Here is a 22,198-nt window from a genome sequence, read left to right on the forward strand (position 1 = left end):
CAGTTGGCGAGACAGTTCCAAATCCCTGTCTTGGCACCTGGTTTCTCAGGCCACTCCTGGTTCCACTTGTGTTTGTATTGGTCCTCGGAGAAGCAGACACCAAAATGGGATTAAACATGTGAGAATGTATTAAGAGAAATAAATCTCTGATGGAAAATAGCAACCAGGAGCTGGAGAAGGCTAGGAGAGCCATCGGACCCTCAGTGAAGGAGAGAAGTTTAGAAACATCCTGGACTTCCATGCAGTCTAAGGGAGGTTCAGCAAAGCCTTCAAGAAGTTTTCTAGCCAAACTCAGCCATCAAAGGAGTCCCATGCCTCCCGGGCACAGGTTTCCTTAGTATTCCTGTTGCACTTGGTTATTGACAGGGAGCAACTTGTGGGAGGCGTGGCCTTGGTGCAAACTCCACTATGGATTTTAAAGAAAAGTGGCCGAGGCTCTTGGGCAATTGGGTTCCCTCTACTTGGAGGTTTTACACCTCCATCTTTATGTCACTACCCACAATGCCATTCTGGAACTTTACACCTTTCCTATGTTAGATTCCTCGTTTCTTGGATCCTGGGTGTTTTTTATTACCTAGTTTTGGTAGAGTATTTCCTCTAGTAGCTTCCTGAGAAAAGGTAAGTGGGAGGCAATTTTTTAAAAACATCTTGCATATCTTAAATATTTTAATTCTAGCCTTTATTAAATATAGTTTGGCAGGGTATAGAATTCTAGTTTGGATTTATTTCTTTTCTGGAATTTTGAAGGCATTGATTGTCTTTTAGCTTCTGAGGTCACCATTTAGAAGTCCAGAGCCATTCTGATTCTCGAATCTTTGTAGGCCACCTGTATTTTCTCTCTCAGAGCTGGTAGCATCTCTCCTTGTCACCAGTGTTCTGAGATTTCAAGGTCATGTGCCTTGGTGTGGGCCATTTTTCATCCATTTAGCTAGGTGCTTGGTGAGCTCTCTCAATCTGGAGATTCACATTCTTTCCTTCTTGGAAGTATTACATTATTTCTTTGATCATTTTATTCCTTCTTTTTCATTTTCTTTATGAAATTCCATGAGTCTGATGTTGGTTCTTGGTTGAACCTCTAATTTTTTCTCTCCTGTTTTCCTTCCTACTTTGTCTCTCTGTCCCTTTTGGGGGTCTTCAATTTCATTTTTCTCTCTGTTCATTTGGCAAATATTCATTGAGCACCCATTCTAGGTGCTGGAGATACAGCAGTGAAGAAGACAAAACTCTTGCTGTGTTTAGTTTCTAGTTTTCATATTTACTTCTAGTCATATTGTGCAGTAGTCAGAGAAAATGGTCAGTTTCTACTTTGCAGCATATGAGGTTTTGTAAGGCTTTAATTCATGATCAGTTTTTATCAGTATTCCATGAGAACTAAAAAGATTGTTTTCCATGACAGTAAACAGAGAGAAATTATCGATCTAATAAATATCGATAATTTGATTCAGTTTCATCTTACTAGGGTTGATTCCATTACGTACTACATTTGCCTTATCCTGAGAACAAGCCATAAGAGTGAGCAGTACTAAGGGGGAAATCACGGGTGAGAAAAGCAATTCCTTTTCTCACAGTCCGTATCTATTGGTGGTGGTTTTGGGGAAGACAACCAGCTTGAACGACATCAGTACTATGTGAGAAAGAAACAGAGTTCTCTGAGAGCGTAAAATAAAGGAGTTTGAGCTAAAATGATGGGTGACAGAAGGCTTCCCTGACAAGGTGCCAGTTAAGCTGAGATCTGAAGGATAAGTTTGCACTAATGAGACAAGGAGCCTAGAAGCAAATAGTCCAGGTCTGGGAAACAGCTTGTGCAAATGCCCTGTGGTGGGAGAGGAGTATGGTCTTTAGCGATTGGAAAGATGTCTAGAGAAGAGAGAGGGTGTGAGAAGAGCTAGAGAGGCAGGGAGGGCCATGCAATCACGGCCTTGTGGGTCACATAACAGATTTCTGCCTTATCCTGAGGCAATAGGAAGCCCTTGGCCCACTCCACTCAGCGAGGTGGTACAGGGTATTTCCCTTTTGAAAAGATCATTCTATATCTGTGGTGTGCAAAGCAGGTGATGAGAGGTGAGAAGGGCGGCTTGGTCAGAGTGAGTTAGGAGGCTCCTGCAAAAATCTAAGGGCGAGATGGTAGTATCTTGGATCAGGGTGGAGACAGGTGATGGAGAGAAATAGAGGTTAAAAGGACAGGAGTCAGTGATGGATTGACTGATCCTAGAAGTAGAGGGACTTGTTTAACTGGATGGTTAGTGGTGTCATTCATGCAGAGGAGGGTCGCCCTTGTTAGAGGTGGTGATGGGGAGAACACAAGGTTTGTCTTAGGCAGGATGAGCATTTTCTTTCTAGACACGTTATTTTTCCTGCTCGCCTTGTCAAAGACTGAAAGATTGGTTTTTCAACTACATTGTTATTTCTAACAATTCTTGTCTTGCATTTTTACTTACGTGATTTGATATCTTTGACAGTAAAGGGTCATAATGTCAGATTGTAATATTTTTGTTTTTAATTATTGAAGTAGTAACTAAAAACATTGTTATTACGCATTCAAAATTATGGACAATATCTGTGTATGACCCCAAGGAACATTCCCCTCTCTAAAAGTAACCCTGATTCACAGCTTGGGTTGGATAATGAAATATTCAGTGAGGGTTATGGTCCTTTTATGAAACTTTTTTTGTGTGCTTAATGTTTTTTTAATCAGAATTTAGCTTGGTTGGATATGAATATCATGTCCTTTCTTTCCTTTCATATGTATTTTCTTGGTACATCTTGGCTTTAACTTCTACTTCGGAACTTTCTGAGTCACTTATAAGTGGTCGTATTTATCTTTTTGGTCAAATGTGAATTTTTCTTATAAGTAGATTTATCCTGCTTTCATTAATGCCAGATTTTTTATCTTACCTTTCACCTCTTTTATACTCTTCCCCTTTTTTATGCGTCCTTCTTGTTTTCTTTGGTTTTCATCTCGTGCCGTAATGTCTTCGCCTGGGTCATTTGGAAAATTCGGACATTTTTAGTTCTTCTAGTTGCTATCTTTAGCTTTAAATAATATCCTTAGGCCCGTATTCCCAGTTTCTCATCTTCAAAAATGGAACAGGATATTGACTCCTCCCTGAAAGGAGAAATGACCACGTGTTTTTTGCTTCTCGCTCTGCCTTCCACTACGTACTTTAGCTGGTGTGTCCCTGGGTTTCTGTCCTAGCCGATTATTACATCATGTGTCGTCTACATCAGGAATGATGACAGAGGACGTCATTTTATGACCTTAATTCCCTTCGGTGGGAGAGAGGAGAAAGTAGGTCTGTTTTGCTGCTCCTCGCCACAGGACTGGCCCGAGCTGCGTCTCCTCGGAGCAGAGGGCGTCAGGGACGAGCTGGGCAGCCCTGTCCAGCCCCGGGGAGGCACCGGCCAAGAGCCTGGCCTGCGGCCCAGAGTCTGTGGTCAGCAGGAGGGTTTTTCTGGGGACACGGACCCCACCTGCTGTACACTCGGTGACCCAGTGGTTCTTTCTTGCCTCCAGGCCTTGCGCTGGCTATTCTCGCTGCCTGCCAAAATGTTCTTTTAATAAAGTTTTATTCGTTAATGCAGGCCCAAATTAAAAAAACAACTCAGACAAAGCAAAAGCACCCACAGTGAAGCCAGTCTGTTTCCTACCCTGCTTTCTTGCAGAGCAGTGGTTGTTGCCCACCTTGTGGCTTCCCAGAGATACCTGTGCAAGGACAATGGTCTCTGTCCACATCACTTTCTTATAAATAGACCCGGACTGTTCTGTACTTTGCTTTTCCCCCTTAACACTGTACCCTGAAGATCACCTGCTATGATTAGCACTTGTAATCTGCCTCATGCTTTTTAACAGCTTTCTGGTATTTGTTTTTATGGATATGCCATGATTTAAATCTACCGATTTGAGGACATCTTTGTCAGTTCTCGTATACTACAGTGATTACTGCACAGAACACCCTTGGCAAATAATAACATTATATGCGTTAGCTTTTATGGTCCTTCCGATGCGCAGAACAAGCCTCGGTGGCAGGTGCTGTTATTCCTTTGGAATTCCTAGTAGATGCGACGCAGACCTCCTTGTTCTATCATCTATGTTGCTTAACATCTTTTCTGTCTTTCCATCTCTGTCTCTACGTTCTGGATAATTTCCTCAGCTCTCTGCAGGTTTAGTAATTCAGTCTCCATTTATTCAGCCCATTTAAAATTCATTTGTTGGTTTTTTTAGAATCTGTAGATTTATATCTAAAGGATTTTAAGGATAATTAGAAGCACAAGCTTATACGGTTAACTATGCAGTTGATTAAAGCAATACTTAGAGCAGGGGTCCCCAGCCTCTGGGCTGCAGACTGGTACTGGGCCTGTTAGGAACTAGGCCGCATAGAAAGAGGTGGGCAGCAGGCAGGCGAGCGAAGCTTCATCTGTATTTGCAGCCACTCCCCAGCACTAGCACTACTGCCTCGGCTCCACCTCAGATCATCAGGCATTAAAACTTTGGGGACTGCTGACTTAGGAGAATCGTGAGCAAATTCATCCCTGCACATCCTAAAACATGGATTTCAGAATAATTGTTTTTTTCTCACACTCCTATTGTCTGCTGAGTTCTTTTAATATTAAGTATCATGTTCGTTTTAGTGTTTCTTGGTCGGTGCCCTTTATCAAATTGATTTTTATGACGAGTGGATGTTAGATTTTGTTAATTACATTTTTGCTTTTTTTTCCCTTTTATTTTAGTCTATTGATATGAATGACATTGATCTTTGAAAGTTATGTCAAACTTGAATTCATGGAATAAACCCCACTTGCTCGTGATATAGTATCCTTTTTATTCGTTGTAGGGTTCAGTTTGTTAAAATTTTAAGAAGTTTTATGTTTAAGTCCATGAGGGGTATTGGCCTGTGGTTTTCTTGTAATGTCTTTCTAGTTTTGGTATCAGAGAAATGCTGCCCACAGAGGAAGTATTTCCTGCTCTTCATGTTTCTGGAATTCTGTAGAATTAGAAACATTTCCTTCTTAAATCTTTGGTAGAATTCATTATTGACGATACCTAGGCCTGCTGGTTCTTTGTGGGAAGGTTTTAAGCTATAAATACAATTAAATAGATACAGGGCTATTCAGGTTATCCATTACCTCTTCATTGAGCTTGGGTAGTTTCCGTCTTTAAGGAATTTTTAAAAATTCTTTATGCCAATAAAGTGTCCAAATTTATTGGCATAAAGTTGTTCATAATATCCTACTAATATCCTTTTACTATCTATAGGATCTGCGGGGCTGTTCCTACTCTAGTTCCTGATGTTGGTCATTTGTATCTTTCCCCTCCAAAATCAGTTTGATTAAACATTTATGAATTTTATTGATCCTCTCAAAGAATCAGCTGTTGGTTTAATCCCTTTTCTATTATATTTATATATTTGATTTCATGGATATTGCTGCTTTTCATTTCCTCTTGTGCTTACTTTGGGTTTAATTTGGTCTTCCTATTCTAGTTCAGTAAGATAGAAAATTAGGTGATTTATATGAGACTTTATTTAAAATATGAGCATTTAATATTATAAATTCCCCCTAAGCACTGCTTTGGCAGTACCCCATAAGTTTCACATGTCATGTTTTCATTTTCTGTCCATTCGAAATGTTTTTTTCCCCTAGTTTTTCCTGTGATTTCCAACCGCCCGCCCCCACCTCCCTGATCCATGGGTTATTTAAAAGTAAGTTATTTAGTCTCCAAATATTTGAAGATTTGCAAGATCTTTGACATTGATTTTTAATTGAATTTTGTTGTGGTAGAAGACATACTTTGCATTATTTCAGTCCTTTTTCATTGATTGACTTATTTTATGGCTTGGAACATGGTCTCTCTCGGTAAATGTTCTTTGCTTGAAAGGAATATGTATTCTATTGGATGGAGTGTTCTATAAATGTTAATTAGGTCAGTGTGGCTGTGTTGTTTAAATCTTCTATGTCCTTACCTGTTTTTTATTTACGTGATCAATGAATTAAAGGAATATTGAAATTTCAACTATAATTGCGTATTAATTTTCCTTTTATTTCTGTCAGTTTTTGCTATATGTATTTTGAGGTTCTATTTTTAGTAACAAACATTTAGGATTAGTATGTACTTCTGATAAATTAACCAATTTGTTATTGTGATCCAGTTTATTCTTGGTTATAATCCTTGTTCTGAAATCTATTTTGATATTAATATAGCCACTCTAGTTTTCTTATGATTGATTACATGTTAGCATGATGTATATTTTTCTTGTGATGTCATTATCTGGCTTTGATATCAGAGCAATGCTGGCCTCATTGAATAAGATAAGAAATGTTCCCTCTTCAATTTTTGGAAGAGTTTGAGGAGGGTTGGTGTTAATTCTTATTTGGTAGATTTCACTGGTAAAGCCATCTGGTCTAGAACTTTTCTTTATTGAGAACTTTTTGATTACTGATTCAATATCTTGTTATAGGTCTATTGAGGTTTTCTATTTCTTCCTGAGTCAGTTTGAGTAATTTGTATATTTTAAGGAATTTGTCTATTTCTTCTAGATTTTATTTGTTGGCATATAGTTAGTATTCTCTTGTGATACTTTTCTTTTTTTGATACTTTTTATTTCTGTAAGGTCATTAATAATGTCTCTACTTTAGTTTTCAATTTTAATTACTTGTAACTTATTTTTTTCATTTTCAGTCAGCTAAAGGTTTGTATGTTTCACTGATCTTTTCAAAGAACCAGTTTTGGTTTCATTGATTTTCTGTTTCCTATTTTCTTTATATCCTCTCTAATCTTTATTATTTCTTCCCTGATGTTAGTTTTGGGTTTAGCTTGCTCTTTTTCTAATTCTTTATTATTGATTTGAGATTATTCTTCTTTTTTAACATAGGCATTTATAGTGATAAATTTCCCTTGAGTTCTGCTTTTATTGCTTCCCATAAGTTTTGTGTAACTTTCGAACATCTTTATTTTTGAAAGTTATTCTCTTAGAATTCTTAGAAAATTTAGAAATACTTGGAATTCTGGTCCAGGACTTTTTCTTGATTCTGTTAGTGCTTTAAAGATGTTACTCCTCTTATCTCCTGGCTTTCATTGTTTCTGATGAGAAGTCTGTCGTCATTCTCACCTTGATTTTGTATTTCTCCCACCTCCCTCCCCCTTCCTGGCTACTTATAATTTTTTAAAATTTATATTAATTTTAGCTAAAACAAAAAAACAGTCCACTCATTTCTCCTACCCCCATCTCCTGTTTCTGGCAACCACCAGTCTGTTCTCTATGAGTTTTTCAAAAAATTTTAGTTTTAGAGTCTACCTATAAGAGAGATCATGCAGGATTTGTCTTTGACTAATTTCATTAGGATAATGCCCTCCAGGTCCATCCATGTTGTCACAAATGGCAAGATTTCATTCTTTTTTTTTTTTTTAATTATATATATCACAATTTCTTTATCCATTTTCCATCAGTGAACACTTAGGTTATTTCCATTCTTGGCTATTGTAAATAATGGTGCAATGAACATGAGGGTACATATATCTTTTAAAGTTAGTGTTCTTGTTTTCTTTGAATAAATATGCAGAAGTGGAATTCCTGAGTCCTATGGTGGTTCTTTTTTTTAACTTTTTGAGGAATCTGCATACTTTTTTCTCCATACTTTTTTCTTGATAATATTCATTCTAACAGGTGTGAGGTGATATCTCATTGTGGTTTTGATTTGCATTTCCAAGATGATTAATGATATAGAGCATTTTTCACGTACCTCTTGGCCATCTGTATGACTTCTTTGGAAAAATGTGTATTCAGATTTGTCCATTTTTAAAATCAGATCGTCTGGCTTTTTGCTATTGAGTTATATGAGTTCTTTATTTCGAATGTTATATATGATTTATAAATATTTCTCCCATTCAATAGGTTGCTTTTTCCTTTCATTGATGGTTTCCTTTGTTGTGCAAAGCTTTTTAGTTTGATATAGTTCTATTTGTTTATTTTTACTTTTGTTGCTTTTGATGTCAGATTCAAAAAATCATCGCCAGGACTTATGTCAAGAACCTGACCCACTGTGTTTTATGGTTTCAGGTCTTATATTAAGTTTTTAATCCATTTTGAATTAATTTTTGTGTATGGTATAATATAATGGTCTATTTTTCCTCATACCATTTATTGAAGAGATTGTCCTTATTGTATATTCTTGGCTCCTTTGTTGTAAATTGATTAACTGTATATATGTGGATTTATTTCTGGACTCTCTATTCTGTTCCATTGATCTACGTGTTTGTTTTTATGCAAATACCATACTGTTCTATTATAGCTTTGTAATATAGTGTGGAATCAGGGAATGTGACGCCTCTAGCTTTATCCTTTCTCAAAACTGCTTTGGCTATTTGAGGTCTTTTATGGTTCCGTATAAATTTTAGAATTGTTTGTTCTACTTTTGTGGAAAATGACATCGGAATTTTGATAGGGATTGCATTGAATCTGTATGTTGCTTCGGGTAGTATAAACATAAACAATATTCTTTCAGTAAAGGACATGGTTCCATAGTGTAGTGGTTAGCAGGTCTGCTTTACACGCAGAAGGTCCTGGGTTCACACCCCAGTGGAGCCACAGTCTATGGTCTATGGCCATGCCACCCTGAACAAGCCTGATGTCTGATCTCAGAAGCTAAGCAGAGTTGGGCCTGGTTAGTACTTAGATGGGAGACCACCTAGGAAGATAGGTGCTGTAGGCGTAAATAATAATAATAAAATATATGTATATATTCTTTCAATCAATTAGCACAGAATATTTTTTCATTTATTTGTGTTGTCTTTAATTTCTTTCATTAATATATTGTAGGTTTCACCTCCTTGGTTAAATTTATTCCTAGGTATTTTATTCTTTTTGATGCAATTGTAAATAGGATTTTTTAAAATTTCTCTTTCTGATAGTTTTTTATTGGTATATAGAAACATCAGATTTTTGTGTATCGATTTTGTATCTTGCAATTTTATTTGCTGCTTTCAAGATTTTCTATTTTTAGTTTCCAGCAGTTAGACTGAAATTTCTAGACGTGGTTTTGTATTTATTCTGCTTGGGGTTTGCTGTGACTCTTGAACTTTTCCAGAATTTGGAAAAATTACAATTTTTCTGCTTGATTCTTTCTCTCCCCTCATTCTGGGACTACAGTTATGTGTGTGTTAGACTCATCAGTAAGGCTCTGATCATTTTCTTCAGATTAGATGTCTGTTGCTCTGTTTCAGAGCTTGAGAAACTGGACAACACCGGGTCCAATCTGTTTATCCCCATGCATTTACTGTGGCTGCTTTTACATTGCACATAATGGAGACCTTTGACCCATGAAATCAAAAGTATTTACCATCTGATCCTTTACAGAAAAGGCTTATAACCCCCACTTTTTCAAGCTTAATCATTCTTTAACCTCTCATCTTCAATGTGCTATTAATCCCATCTATTGAATTTACTTCAGGCATTCTATTTTTCAGTTCTAGAATTTTTATTTTCATTTATTTATTTTTCGTTACCATTTCTTTGCCGCCAATCTTTATTTGTTCATTGTAAGCATTTCTCCTTTACATTCTTGGGTATGATTATAATAGTTGCTTTAAAAAATCTTGAATGTTATTTCTAACATCTGGGTCATTTCAAAGTCAGTTTCCATTAAATACCTTTTTTTTTTTTTTGAGTATGGATCACTTTTTTTTATATGTATAGTAATTTGAATTATATCTTGGATATTGTGAATAATACATCGTAAAAATTCTGAGGAATTTTTTTAAGCAAGCAGTTCATTTGGCTGAACTCAGACTTAAAGCATCAATTCCCCTGTGGTGGGCAGTGCTGAAATTCTCTTCAGTTCCTCCAGCTGGCTGAAGTCTGCCCTGTAGTGTGTAGTTAAGGGTCACAGATTTGGGCAGAGCTTATACACAGAAGGTGGAGCTCCCTACCTGTTTCTGGGGTTTATTCCCTCACTTTTGAGGTGCTGGGTTCCTTCTGAACTCTTTCCTTTGGTTATCGAAGCCAGTAAAATTGCAGGTTTCTGTCGGTTTTATATACTTTACATGGTGCCAAAAAGCCATAAAATTGGTAATTCACTCAGTGCTCTTCCCTTCCAACTGTCAACTCCCTTTCAGTTTTCTCCTGTTTGGTCGCTCTTCACTGCCTTAACATTGTTGTTTTTTTGTGTGTGTTTTGTTGAGAATTTATAGTTGTCATTTGTGGGAGGATTGGTGAATAGAAGTGCCTCTACCATTAGCAGAACCCTCTCCACTGCTTTTCAAAAGATATCTATATTTTTAAGTTATTTATAGCAGGAAGGTTGGTTTGATTTACAGCCCACCGTTACTGGAGATCAGAACGGCAGTTGACAGTTGTTTTCATGGTTTACTGTTTTAATGACAGCAGTGGGGGATTCATAATTTTAGCACTGAAATCTGGTTGTTTCGAATACCTTGAAGAGTTTCCATTTGTTTGGTCCTGGCTTGCTGGGAGGCATGCATCCTGGTCCCTCTCTCCTAGGGACTCCTGATTTGTGTGAGGCAGTCCTCTTTTAGTGAGTGGTAGGCCTCATTGCTATAGCCTTACTGGGACAAAGGTTTCTGCCTGGCTCTCTGGGGAGCTGAGTCAGCACAAGGCTCAGGCAGCCAAACTCCAGCCCTTCCCTGTCTCCTCACAGGGTTGGCGACCCCCACTTCCAACAACATCGTTCACAGAGTCCTTCCCTGTTTGCAGAAACTCCCTAACTTTCGTGTAAGCCAAACAAGACCTATCTACAAAACCTGAGTGTGATTACCTTCTGATAACCTGGGCAATGACCTCAGGCTCTGGAGGCAGGAAGGCCTGGGCCAAATTGGCTGACCTTGAAACACTGGATAATAAATCTGCCTTACCTAGATCATATCATGAGGTTTTTCTAAAAATCTGGGATGACCGACCATCATTTTGACCCACGATGTAGACTATACACCCGATTTGAGAGGACCAGGGCAGAGGCTATTGCAACAAATCTTTATTTGCTACGAGCAGCAGCTAGATTTTAAATGTTTTGGAGTTCGTTGGCCAGCGAGTTATCCTGGAGTGTCTAACGACTTATCTGTGTTTCCGAGGGTGACATCTGCCTGTAATTCTGGGATGGGGAGGAGGTGTATAACGCTTAAGCTCATAGGCTGGTGTTTCGAGCTTATTCTGCCACTTTTACCAGTCGGTGGTCCAGGGGCTTGGTGAGGTCTGTGAACCCGGTGATGGTAGAAGCACCTCCCTTGAAGGACTGTTGCGAGGGGTTCCTGATGTCCGGCCGTCGCTCGCTGGGGCTCTCTCCATCACCTTTCCGTGTGTTGGATTTGACCCCATCTCAGCCCTCTGAGCTCTCTTTGGATCATGGTCATGTTCCTTCTCCTTTCTTCATGTCCTCCTCAAATTTGCTAGGCCTTGGGGTTGTGTCCTCAGCCACATTATCGAGAGTAAGGTTGGATAGGGCCAGGCCGAGGACAACCGTCAGGGCTATCCACACCGTTACCATCAGGCTGTTCCTCTGCTCATTCGGGATAGTGTCTTTCAAGCAGCTGTTAATCTACTTCATCAGTGGTACCGTGGCGCAAGGGATAGAGGATCCTCAGAATGCTGTCAGAATGCTGTGCTCAAGTCCACTCTTGCCCTTGGCCTGGCTCCTGTCCCTCTCCTGTCTTGTGAACCGACCTGAGCCAAGTAGCTTAGAATGACACTACTGTTTTTAAATAGGCTGGGAGTTCAGTCCATTCAGTCTTTGGATCCAACTGTGTTCAAGAACAACCTAAAGACTGAGGACTAACACAGGCCCTCAGATAGACTGATAAGGTAGCTTCTCAGTGTAGCAGTTACCTTTTCACTCAAAACACACAGCAGAGCTCTCAAGTATACCAAAGTAAAAGAGGGGAGAGGGAGCACTTATTGTGGGAAAAGATCAGAAGTATAGAAAAAAATATCATTTGTTTGCAGAATTGTGTTTGAAGTCATACTCTTGGCATTAAGCAATCAAAATGCTAAGGATCCAATTTGTAGAACCTACTCCAGTTGAGTAACTGCAAGAGCAAGCTCAGGACCTTCTGCAGGCTCAGGCTTCTGTTGTGAGCATTCGGCTCAGTCTCATTGGCCTAAAGTGACCTGTTAAGAAAGGCTGAGAGAAGGCGCTAAGGACTCTGGGAGGCTGCGCCTTAAACCCAACCAGGGTGTGCGCACTGGCCGGGGCCTTCTCGGCGGAACTGAGGTGGTAGAGGGACCGCTCAGACGTCCCAGGACACACTGACATGGGAAATACCTACATGCGCTTGACCATCATCCCCGCTTTGTACCAAGTTCTTCAGCGTGTTACAGCAAGATGTCAAGACCCCGGGCTGGGTTCAGCTTCTGGCGAAGAGCCAGTTGTCTCTGCAGAATCCACTTGTTTGGAAAGCCTAGACTGAGATTCAGTGCCGGCCCTCCCTTCACCCCTCCAACAGGGAGTGATAACCAGTTTCCTTAGCGATGACTGGAAGCGTTGGAGAAGGTATGGTCGTTCGAATGATACAGATGTGTTTGTTTAAATCTGATTATTTTCACGGTATTCTAACTCCATGAAGACTGGTAGATAGTGCGTGGAATAGAATTTTAGTAGTACTTAATATTTATTTGATACTTTAAAGTAAGGTACCTTTATCCCTATTTCAGATTAAGGCACTAAGGCTCAGAGAGGCTCTGTCGCTACCCCGAGGTCACACGTGGCTGTGCGAGGGACAAGTGCTAACAGATGCTTTCACACACACACACACAGCGTGATGGGAGCAATTTTCCTACCTCTCACTGTCGAGACCGTCTTGTACATTCCCCAAGGCTTTAAATACCATTTCTGTGCTTAAGACTCCCGTTTTTTGTTTGTTTGTTTGTTTTAGCTGCTCTACTGGCTAAAAAAGAACTCTTCTCCTCTGTTATCTCAGTTTTGGCAATTAACTGTCCCACCCTCCACGTCCAGCGTGGCCGCACGTTCCGTCGGTTCTTCTCATTTCCTAGCCCAAGCCATCTCCCTCCTCCAGGGCCACAGCAGCAAAAGGGTGGGGGTGGGACTGCTGGATAAACAGCTCAGAGTGGACCATGGTGAGAGCCGGGTGGCAGTAGGGAGACCTACTAGGTGACGATCAGTGGCGGGCCCCACGTGCACATCGAGAGGGCCCGGGCAGTGGAAGGTGACAGTGAGGGGTAAGGAAGGTGGGGTGAGTGGGGTCCGGGTGTTTCTCCATCCACAGAGCCGCTGGGTGGGCTGGGGCTCCTGGCCCAGCCCGCTGACAGCCTTGGGGAAGGCAGCACTGTCTACTACCGTCAAGCTGGCCAGGCCCTGGCGCATTCCGAGAATGCTTTGTCACCTTAGAGGCCAGGACTGTGCTTTCCCGTACTAGCAAGTCTTTAACCTCCGTTTCGAAATGAGGTTTCTGCTTCAACTATGAAGGTTATAACTTAGGTACACGTGCTGCACCCCAGAAAATCCAGGGGGCTGAGTAACTTGCCTGAAGCAAGTCTGTAGGCAAGGCAGAGGAACTGGCACCGAGACCCGAGGCTGGAATGCTGGCCAGTGGCCGCCTTGCTGCCCTCTCTCCATCTCTTTGTCTTCTGGACACCCACTTCCTGTCTTGCATTCTTCACAAGGCAGAAGCCCGGGGCCCACAGCCTGGCAGATCTCCCGTCTCTGTTTCAAGTCTTGTTTCCTCCCCCGAAACGACGCCTATTCCTTTGTCTTGTGGATCTAGTGAGAATCCCAGACCCCATGGGGTCTGGAGCCAGCTCTCAGAGGCCTCTATTTCAGGACCCCTCAGGCCTCCGTTCACCTGAGAACCAGTGGCAGGTTTTACAGATGCTACCGAATAGGGGACAGACTTATTGGAACTTAAGAAACTGCCTAGGAAGAGCTCAAACAAAGGGAACCGTGAACCAGAGCTGAGTCTGCCATATGAATTTTTCATAGCTGGCGTGTCAGAGAGCTCTGAGGCAATCGCTGCTCTAAAGCGCCCGCAAATTGCTGGCGCCAGGTCGCAAGACTTCCTTCCGAACCGTGTTCCGTAGAGGTCAGTGTGCTTGGTGCTTCGTTCAGTTGTCAGTCACACATTTGGTCAAGTGCTGGCCTTTGTCTTTCAGGAGCAGGGGCCACCAATGGTCCAGCCCCTGCCCTCAACCTTCTGTGTTAGGTGCACCCAGGCCTGAGAAACAGCATTCCCAGCTTTGCTATTTACAGCAAGCGCCAGAGTCGTGCGTGAACAGAAAGCCCCGATGGCACTCGAGGTCGGTGCTTGCATCGCTGAGTAACCCGGCGTGTGGGGGACCCGTGTCGCGTGTGCTAAAGCAACCCTTTCATTCGGTCGCCAGGGCAGGGTCAGGACGGTTGGTTTTGTTCACTGGAGCACCCAGGGCCTGACACAGCTTAAGCTGAAACCTGACCAACCTCAAGTGGACGGGAAAAGAGGAAACGCGTTGTGATGACGTAGTCACAAGAAGTGGGAAGTGTCCCGTTCTGGGAGAGGCTCCATTTACAAGTGTCTTGCAAATAGAAAGCAGTCTATACATTGCAGAGACACGGAAATACTTTCTAGATCTAAAATACTCTCCCCTGGCTCGTCCCTCCCAGAAGAGGGAAGAGGCCCGAGTCCCCAGTCCCATTCCCAGCTTTGTGGCAGAGCCTTTGTTCTCGGTGATTTCGCCGTTGGAAACTGCCAAAGAAACGCGACTTAGTGAAGGGCGGCGGTCGTCCGGGCCAGTGCGCGCTGGCAGACCAGAAGCAGAAGGGGCTGGTTTCCCTCAGAGCCTGCACCGCCCACCCTGCCTCTGTGCAGAAGTGCGCAGCTGACATTCCTGCTGGGCGCACTTCGTGTACATACAGAAGCGCTGCATTCTGAGGCTCTGACGTAAATGTTAGGCTTCACAAAACCCCAGTGTCTGCACACAGCACCAGATCTGGTTGGCACTGAGCGCTGCCATGCAGACACGGCAGATTCTGTTTTCAGCACTTTATTGGCAAAACAGAACTGCCTTCCCTCCGCCTTTACAGAGAACTGGTCCTTTTGTTTTTCTTGAGGCTAACGTCACTTACCTGCTGAACTAGCCAAGGCCTCTGCCGGCGGGTTACAAAGGCGTTTCAGATAGTGGCCTGCCCCTGCCCCAATCCTCCCAGTCTGAACTGTTCCTACGCAGGAAGCTATATAGCTCTCTTAGGCAGTAAAAGCTAGAATAACACCAACATGCGAGGCATTGGATAAACTTTGGTGTCAATATCCTTATTAGCTCAGGTTAGAAAGAAGTTACTGTGAGTTCCGACAGGCAGTCTCTTTGGGGAAGAGCCTCAGACCAGTAAGGAAGGGGGTCCCTGCCAGAACTCTGTACACGCCTTGCCTAATGCAAGACTTTCTAGAAAAACCAAACTCAGAGTATCCGAGAAACCAGGAAAAGAGGAGGAGGGCACAGTGTATCATATCAGGCAGGGGGAGGGGGAGACTGGGGGAAGAAAATGAGAGCATGCGCTTTAGCTGCGGTCCCGCCAGCCCCAATCCAAAGGGCACTGCTTCCAGAACAGGATAGTCTAGTGTTCATTTAAAATATTTGCAGTTCCTTTGCAAAAGTTTAAGGGCTTTGAAGACTAACAACTGGAATGCAAATTACATTCAGGGGTCTCTGTGTGGGTATCCACCCTCCCTGAACTGGCATGGAAGTGAGCTTAACAAAAAATTACATTCCTTCTGTCTGGAACTTAGTTTATGAAAAGTAAAATGAGAAAACTTGGAATGACCAACTGCCAGGATAGTATTCTAACAGTTGTTGGCACTTGCCCTTAATCAGAGTCGTTTTGGAGGACTCCCCTGCCCCCAACACGGTGAGCCGCTGGCATCCCCAGAGCCAAGAAGGGAGGAGGGCGGAGGAGCGGGGAGTGCACAACCCCCTTGGGTCACCACATCTGGAGGTCATTTGAGTGCTGTGGACGACAGAGGCTTCAGTTCTTTTCCATCTGTACGACTGACCCAGAGCTGCAGGCGACCCTGCCTGAGGACAGACAGTCTTGCCATCCGTCTTCTGGAATACAGAACAGGTAGGAGGTGATGGGAGCTCTGTTTGGTACCAACAACCGAAAGTGAAGATGAGGTGACAAAGGCTAGAAAGGAGTCATTTATTAAAAAAAAAACAACAAAATAGCCCCCAGCAGGATTTGAAGACACAACAGAGGAACGTACCATCCTGTTTCACCATGAGAGCTCTATACACTGTGCCTTCAAGTGTGGCAACCACATTACACGTGACCACAGAGGTCAAGACAGGTGGGTCACCTGATCATGGGCGAAGCCAGGGCACGGACCCTCCGCCAACCTTTGCTGTCGAGTGTGCAGGTCAGTTCCAGGCTTCCGTGCCTCCCAGCGGTGGGTGAGTTCTTAGCGGGCAGGGGCCGCTTGGACAGGGCCAGCGATCACTCATACTCATAACTGCGAGAGGCTGGCTCTCCAGCACGGCCCACGGCAGGCTCTAATGGCCCAGAGCAGCTCGCTCCTTCTGCAATTCCTGGAATGTAGGGTGTATCTCAGAGGGGCACCTGACATTTGTTCCCAATACCCAGTTGTCACCACAGGTAAACCAAGACTATAATCACAACAGCAAGGACAATTGTTTTTTCCTTTTTTTTCTTAAAGGAGTGAGGGCATGGAAAATACAGCACATCAATGAAACAAAATGCCAAAAAAAAAAAAAAAATACAAAAAAATAGAAAATAGAAAAATGTATTTACAAGTAGTACATTACTATGATCAGAAAGCACAAAGACACCTGCTGCTATAATACATGCATCGGTTCAGAAGAAAGTACTAAAATCCTGCAAGGGAGAAGCCTGTAAAAACAAAAATAGGGCCAAATGTTTTACCTTTTCATCCCTAATTTGCTACACTGATCAAAACCAAATGAGAGTCCCCTAAAGTCCATGAGTATATCAGTACAAATACTATACTGGTTTTTAACTGCACGTTCGGTTGTGGAGGGAAAGACAGCAGCTTATCCATATACAAGAAAGCCAGAGTAAACGGCTCTACATGCTAACAATTACAGCAAGCCCCTGTCTGCTACACAGCATGATCTTAGCAGATTTTAATTTTTGTTTATTCATATATATGTGCGCGCGCGTGTATGTATAAAAACCGTGCCCTCGTTCACTGCCAACACATCTGGGTGGACATGAACTCTTACGGTTCTTATGTGTATGCTGTAAGAAGTCACTCAATGTCTGTGGATTTAATAAGTCACTTCACACCACAGAAAATATTTAATAAATCCAAAAAAAGGAAAGAATATAACGACAGAAAAGCTTCTGTCTCAGTTCTCTGAAGCTGAGTCCTCCATAGGAAACTGGTCCCAAAGTTCTGGTGGGTTCACTGAAGAACCTTCAGTTTGCTCATGTTTTCATCCTTTTAGTGTTGAAAGGTGCAGAACGACTCCTTGCTGTTGTCAGTTTTAAACAGTCACATCTCCATCCCCCACAGTAATAGTCCGGTGCAGATCCATAAAAATGGGGGAGGAAGGAGTGCTGGGAGGGCCTGTCAGGTCAGGAAGGGCTCCACCTCTACGTCAGGAAGAGAAGGAACCAGGCAGGGCTCCAGCACCTCGCTCCTGCAAACAAGCCCCCTGCAAACGCAAAATCCAGTCCCACATCAGTTCCTTAAACAGGTACATCTCTGAGTACCAGGCCAACTCTAAGAGGAAACAAAACCACGCGTTGACAGAAAAGGACTAAGATGGCCATGCTGGTCACTCTGTGATCCATCATACTTCCAGGAACCGGGAGCTGCTGGACTTGGAGTGGAACGGCTCAGACCACATCCGCCGTAAGTCACCCTGGGAAGAAAGAACTTTACTAAGTTACAGGTTTAAACACGAGGCATACGTACCCACAAGTCTGTTCTGATTCCTGATCTCAGATGGCTTCGGTGGAGAATCAACATTCAAATGTTTCACTGAAAAGTAACCTGCCATTCTTTGAAGTCACTAGAAGAACTCTTAAAGGCCCCTTTGGCATGGAAGGGCTTTTTACCAACTCTATCCTAGTATAAGTTCTAGTATACAGTTAAGTGTGAGTCAGATGATCTAGACAAATTAACTTCTCTGTCTGTTCATCTGTAAAATAGGGATGTCAGAAATCTTGTAAGATAATGCTCTAAATCTAGTTTTTAATAATATCCTAATTCTAAAATGTGTGTATTCACTTGAGATTCCACATATAAGTGAAATTGTATGGTATTTGTCTTTCTGACTTATTTCACTTAACATAATACCCTCTAGGTCCACTCATGTTGTTGCAAATGGCAAGACTTGTTTTTTACTGAAAAATCATCACGTGTGTGTATACCACTTCTTTATTCATCTATCGATGGACACCTAGGTTGCTTTCATATCTTGGTTATTACTAGAAATGCTGCAATGAACACAGAGGTACATGTATCTTTTCAAATTAATGTTTTGGTTTTCTTCTGATAAATACGCAGAAGTGAAATTGCTAGATGTATGGCAGCTCTATTTTTAATTTTTTGAGGAATCTCTATACTGTTTTCCGTAGTGGCTACACTTAATTACATTCCCACCAACAGTGTAGGAGGGTTCCCATTTTTCCACATTCTTGCTAGCACTTGGTATTTATTGATGATAGCCATTCTGATAGCTTTGAGGTGATATTGTGGTTTAATATGTATTTCCTTGATTAGTGATGTTGAAGATCTTTTCATATGTCTGTTGGCCATCTGTATGACCTCTTGGGAGAAATGTCTATTTAGGTCTGCCCATTTTTTAAGGACTGTTTTTTTGGTGTTAAGTTGTATGAGTTTTTTATATATTTTGGATATTAACCCCTTATCAAATGTTATCACTGGTGAATATCTTCTCCCATTCAGTAGGTTGTCTCTTCATTTTATTGGTTTCCTTCATTGTGCAAAAACTGTAGTTCGTAGTCCCATCTGGTTTGTTTGTTTGCTTGAGGAGATACATCAAAAAAGATATTGCTAAGAGCGATGTCAAAGAATTTACTGTCTATGTTTCTTCTAGGAGTTCTGTGGTTTCATGTCTAACATTCAAATCTTAAATATATTTATTTTTGTTTATGGTTTAAGAAAGCGATCCAATTTCTTCTTTTGCATTTATTTGTCCAGTTTTGCCAACACCACTTATTGAAGAGACTGTCTTTGTCCCACTGTATATTCCTGGCTCCTTCGTTGTAGACTAACAAACCATATCAGTGGGGATTTATTTCTGAGCTCCGTATTCCACTGATACATACATACATACATACATATATGTGTAATTTTTTATTTTAATGTTAGTACCATCCTGTTTTGATTACTGTACCTTTGTAGTATATAGTTCAATACCACGGAGCATGATATCGCCCACTCTGTTCTTTCTCAAGATTTCTTTAGCTATTTAAGGTTTTTTGTGATACTGTATAATTCTTTGATAGGGACTGCACTGAATCTGCATATTTAGGTAGTAAGAACATTTTAACAATATGAATCCTTCCAATTTGTGAGCATGGTATATCCTTGCATTTATTTGTATCTTTTTCAATTTTTTCTTCAATGTTTTATGGTTTTCAGAGTATATAAGTCTTTCACCTCTTTGGTTAAATTGATTCCTAGGTATTTTATACTTTTTGATGCAAATGTAAATGGGACTGTTTTCTTAATTTCTTCTGATCATGTTATTGGTGTATAGAAATGCAACGGATTTCTTATCCTGCAAACCTTACTAAAGTCATTTATTCTTATATATTTAGGTTCTCCTATGTTGAATGCATAGATAGTTATGATTGTTATATCCTCTTCTTGGATTGACTCCTTTATAATCATTTAATGTCCTTTGTATTTTTTCACATTTTTTGTTTTAAAGTTGATTTTGTCTAATGTAAATATTGCTCTTCCAGCTTTTTATTTCTACTTCCATGGAATATCTTTTTTCATCCCTTCACTTTCAGTCTGTGTCTTTTGATTTGAAGTCTCTTGTAAGCAGTATGTTTTTAAATCCATTCAGTAACCCTGTGTCTTTTTATTGGACCATTTAATCCATTTAAAGTTATTATTGATAGGTATGTAGTTATTGCCATGTTGCTGTTTTTATAGCTGTCCTCTGTTCCTTCCTTCATCTCTTCCCTTGCTGTTTTTAGTGTTTTATTTAGGTTCCTTTCTCTGTGTTCTATGTATCTTTTGTAGGTTTTTGGTTTGTGGTTACCATGAGGTTTATGTATATCACTCTTTTTATCTTTGGCAGTCTATTTTAAGCTGACAGGTGTTTAAGTTTGAATAAAGACTACATGCTTTATGTTCCTGATATCATGTTTTAGATGTTTGTGTTGTGTATCTTCTATTTATTATAGTTTGAGTTCGATACTTTGCTGTATTTATTGAATATTTGGCTTTACCTGTGAGGTTTTCCCAACTTATATTTTGTTATTTTGGGTTGTGGCCTTTCCTTTTCTAATTCAAGGCCCTTTAACATCCCTTGTAAAACTTGTTTAATGGTGATGAAGTCCCTTAGTTACTGCCTGTCCAGGAAACTTTTCTATCTCCTTCAATTCTGAGTGATAACCCTGCTGAGTAAATCATTCTAGGTTGTAGGTTCCTTTTCTCCAGCACTTTAAAGAAGCCCTGTCACTTGCTGGCAAGTAATCAGCTGACAGCCTTACAGGGTTTCCTTTCTAACTCGTTTTTCTCTTGCTTCGAGATCTCAACTTTTGCCATTTTACGTAGACTACACCTTGGTGTGGGTCTCTTTGGGTTCATCTTGTTTGGAAGTCTCTGTGCTCCCTGGATCTGGATGTCTGTTTTTTTCCCCAGGTGAGGAAAATTTTTAGCTATTATTTCTTTAAAGTTTCTGTTCTTTTCTCCTCCTTCTGGGGTCCCTATAATGCAAATATTTAAGCACTTGATGTTATCCCAGAGGTTCCTTAAATTATCCAATAATTAAAAAAAAATTTCTGCTGTGTTGATTACCACTAGTCTGTCTTTCTAGGTCACTGATCCATTCTTCTGCGTTAATCTCAGGACGACTTCCTCTAACATGTTTTTTTCAGGTCTGCTTGGTTCTTTCTCTTCATTAAAGTTCTCCCAAAGTTCTCTATTCTACTCTCAAGTTTGGTGAGGATCTTATGATTGTTTCTTTGAATTCTTTATCAGGCAAATTATTTCCATTTCTACAGGTATTTTTTTCTTATTCGCTTGAGAGACAGCATTGTCTTTTCACTTTGTTTGGCTTTCTGTTTGTATGAATCCTTCTAGTCTTGGAAAAGTGGCTTTATGTAGAAGCAGGCCCTGTGTGCACTGTGTTCAGGGTGGTTTTGACAGGACAACAGGACAGTAGGATCCGAGGGGAGGCCAGGTGTGTGTAACAATGCCCTGCTGTTCCCTTTGTTCAGGCAGAAATGGGCTCGAGCAGTGTGTCTGGGAACACACTTTGGAGACTGTGCAGACAGGCCTAACACTGCCCCCCAACCCTATAAAGGTAGAGGGGATGTAAACAGTGGCGTTCACTGGCTCCTCAGACTCCAGAGAACTCCCACTGCTCTCCAGTCTTCCCTAGCATCTCTCTTGGTTTGTACCGTTAGCGGTCCCATGTAGGAAAGACCTCTATGGAGGCTTTATGTGCCGGGCAGCCACTTGGAGCCCAGGTGGGTATAGTGACACCATGTTGTTTGTCCTTGCTCCTGTTTCCAAGCTTTAATGCAGAGCATTAAAAGAGCTGTTAGGTAGCAACAGGGTGCTGCTTTTAAGAGCCAGAAGCCTTTGCAGCTGGGCTCTCGGGATTTCAGTTAACTCTCCAAGAGCAGGTGGTGTGGTGGTCTGACTCAATATAGCATTTTCTGCCAGTGGCTGCAAAAATCTGGTAAAGGTTGCTAATATCAGGTTAGTAAAACAAAAGAATAAAACCCTATTGTTAAGAGCTTAGGAGCTTAAGCAGAAACACCTCCAGCAAGTAGAATATATAGCCAAGTCCAGGATCAAAGCCAAGTTATTGCTTTCACAAGTTTGTAACTGCTTCTCTCACCTTTAAATAGGCCATCGTGAGGAGTGGCAATAAGGTAAATGGCACCAAATAGAGAAGGGCAGGCTGGGCTGCTCGGTGAATGCGAGATGCCACAGTAGCAGTGAGGAGACCTATAAGGAGAGAGAACCTCTATTACCTGGATGCATATTGGCAGTCTTGAAATTGTATAGATC

At 41.4% G+C, this 22,198-nt stretch overlaps 1 protein-coding gene and 1 pseudogene across 3 annotated transcripts in view; one reads left to right on the forward strand and one right to left on the reverse strand.

Moving 5' to 3' along the window:
- The first annotated feature begins 8,591 nt into the window (after nucleotides 1-8,591).
- Nucleotides 8,592-8,706, forward strand: LOC118603112 (annotated as a pseudogene).
- A 7,408-nt stretch (nucleotides 8,707-16,114) lies between these two features.
- SPPL3 (signal peptide peptidase like 3) overlaps nucleotides 16,115-22,198 on the reverse strand; it is a 96,188-nt gene continuing 90,104 nt past the window's right edge. For all 3 annotated transcript variants that reach the window (XM_036220205.1, XM_016127154.2, XM_016127153.2), the window contains 2 exons: nucleotides 22,026-22,135; nucleotides 16,115-17,834 (listed from right to left, as the gene is read on the reverse strand). In XM_036220205.1, the coding sequence (XP_036076098.1) occupies nucleotides 17,763-17,834; nucleotides 22,026-22,135 (182 nt within the window). In that variant the 3' untranslated portion in view covers nucleotides 16,115-17,762. The remainder of the gene's footprint in view (nucleotides 17,835-22,025; nucleotides 22,136-22,198) is intronic.

The sequence above is a fragment of the Rousettus aegyptiacus genome, unplaced genomic scaffold (assembly GCF_014176215.1).
Source record: "Rousettus aegyptiacus isolate mRouAeg1 unplaced genomic scaffold, mRouAeg1.p scaffold_m13_p_5, whole genome shotgun sequence".
NCBI classification, from domain to species: domain Eukaryota; kingdom Metazoa; phylum Chordata; class Mammalia; order Chiroptera; family Pteropodidae; genus Rousettus; species Rousettus aegyptiacus.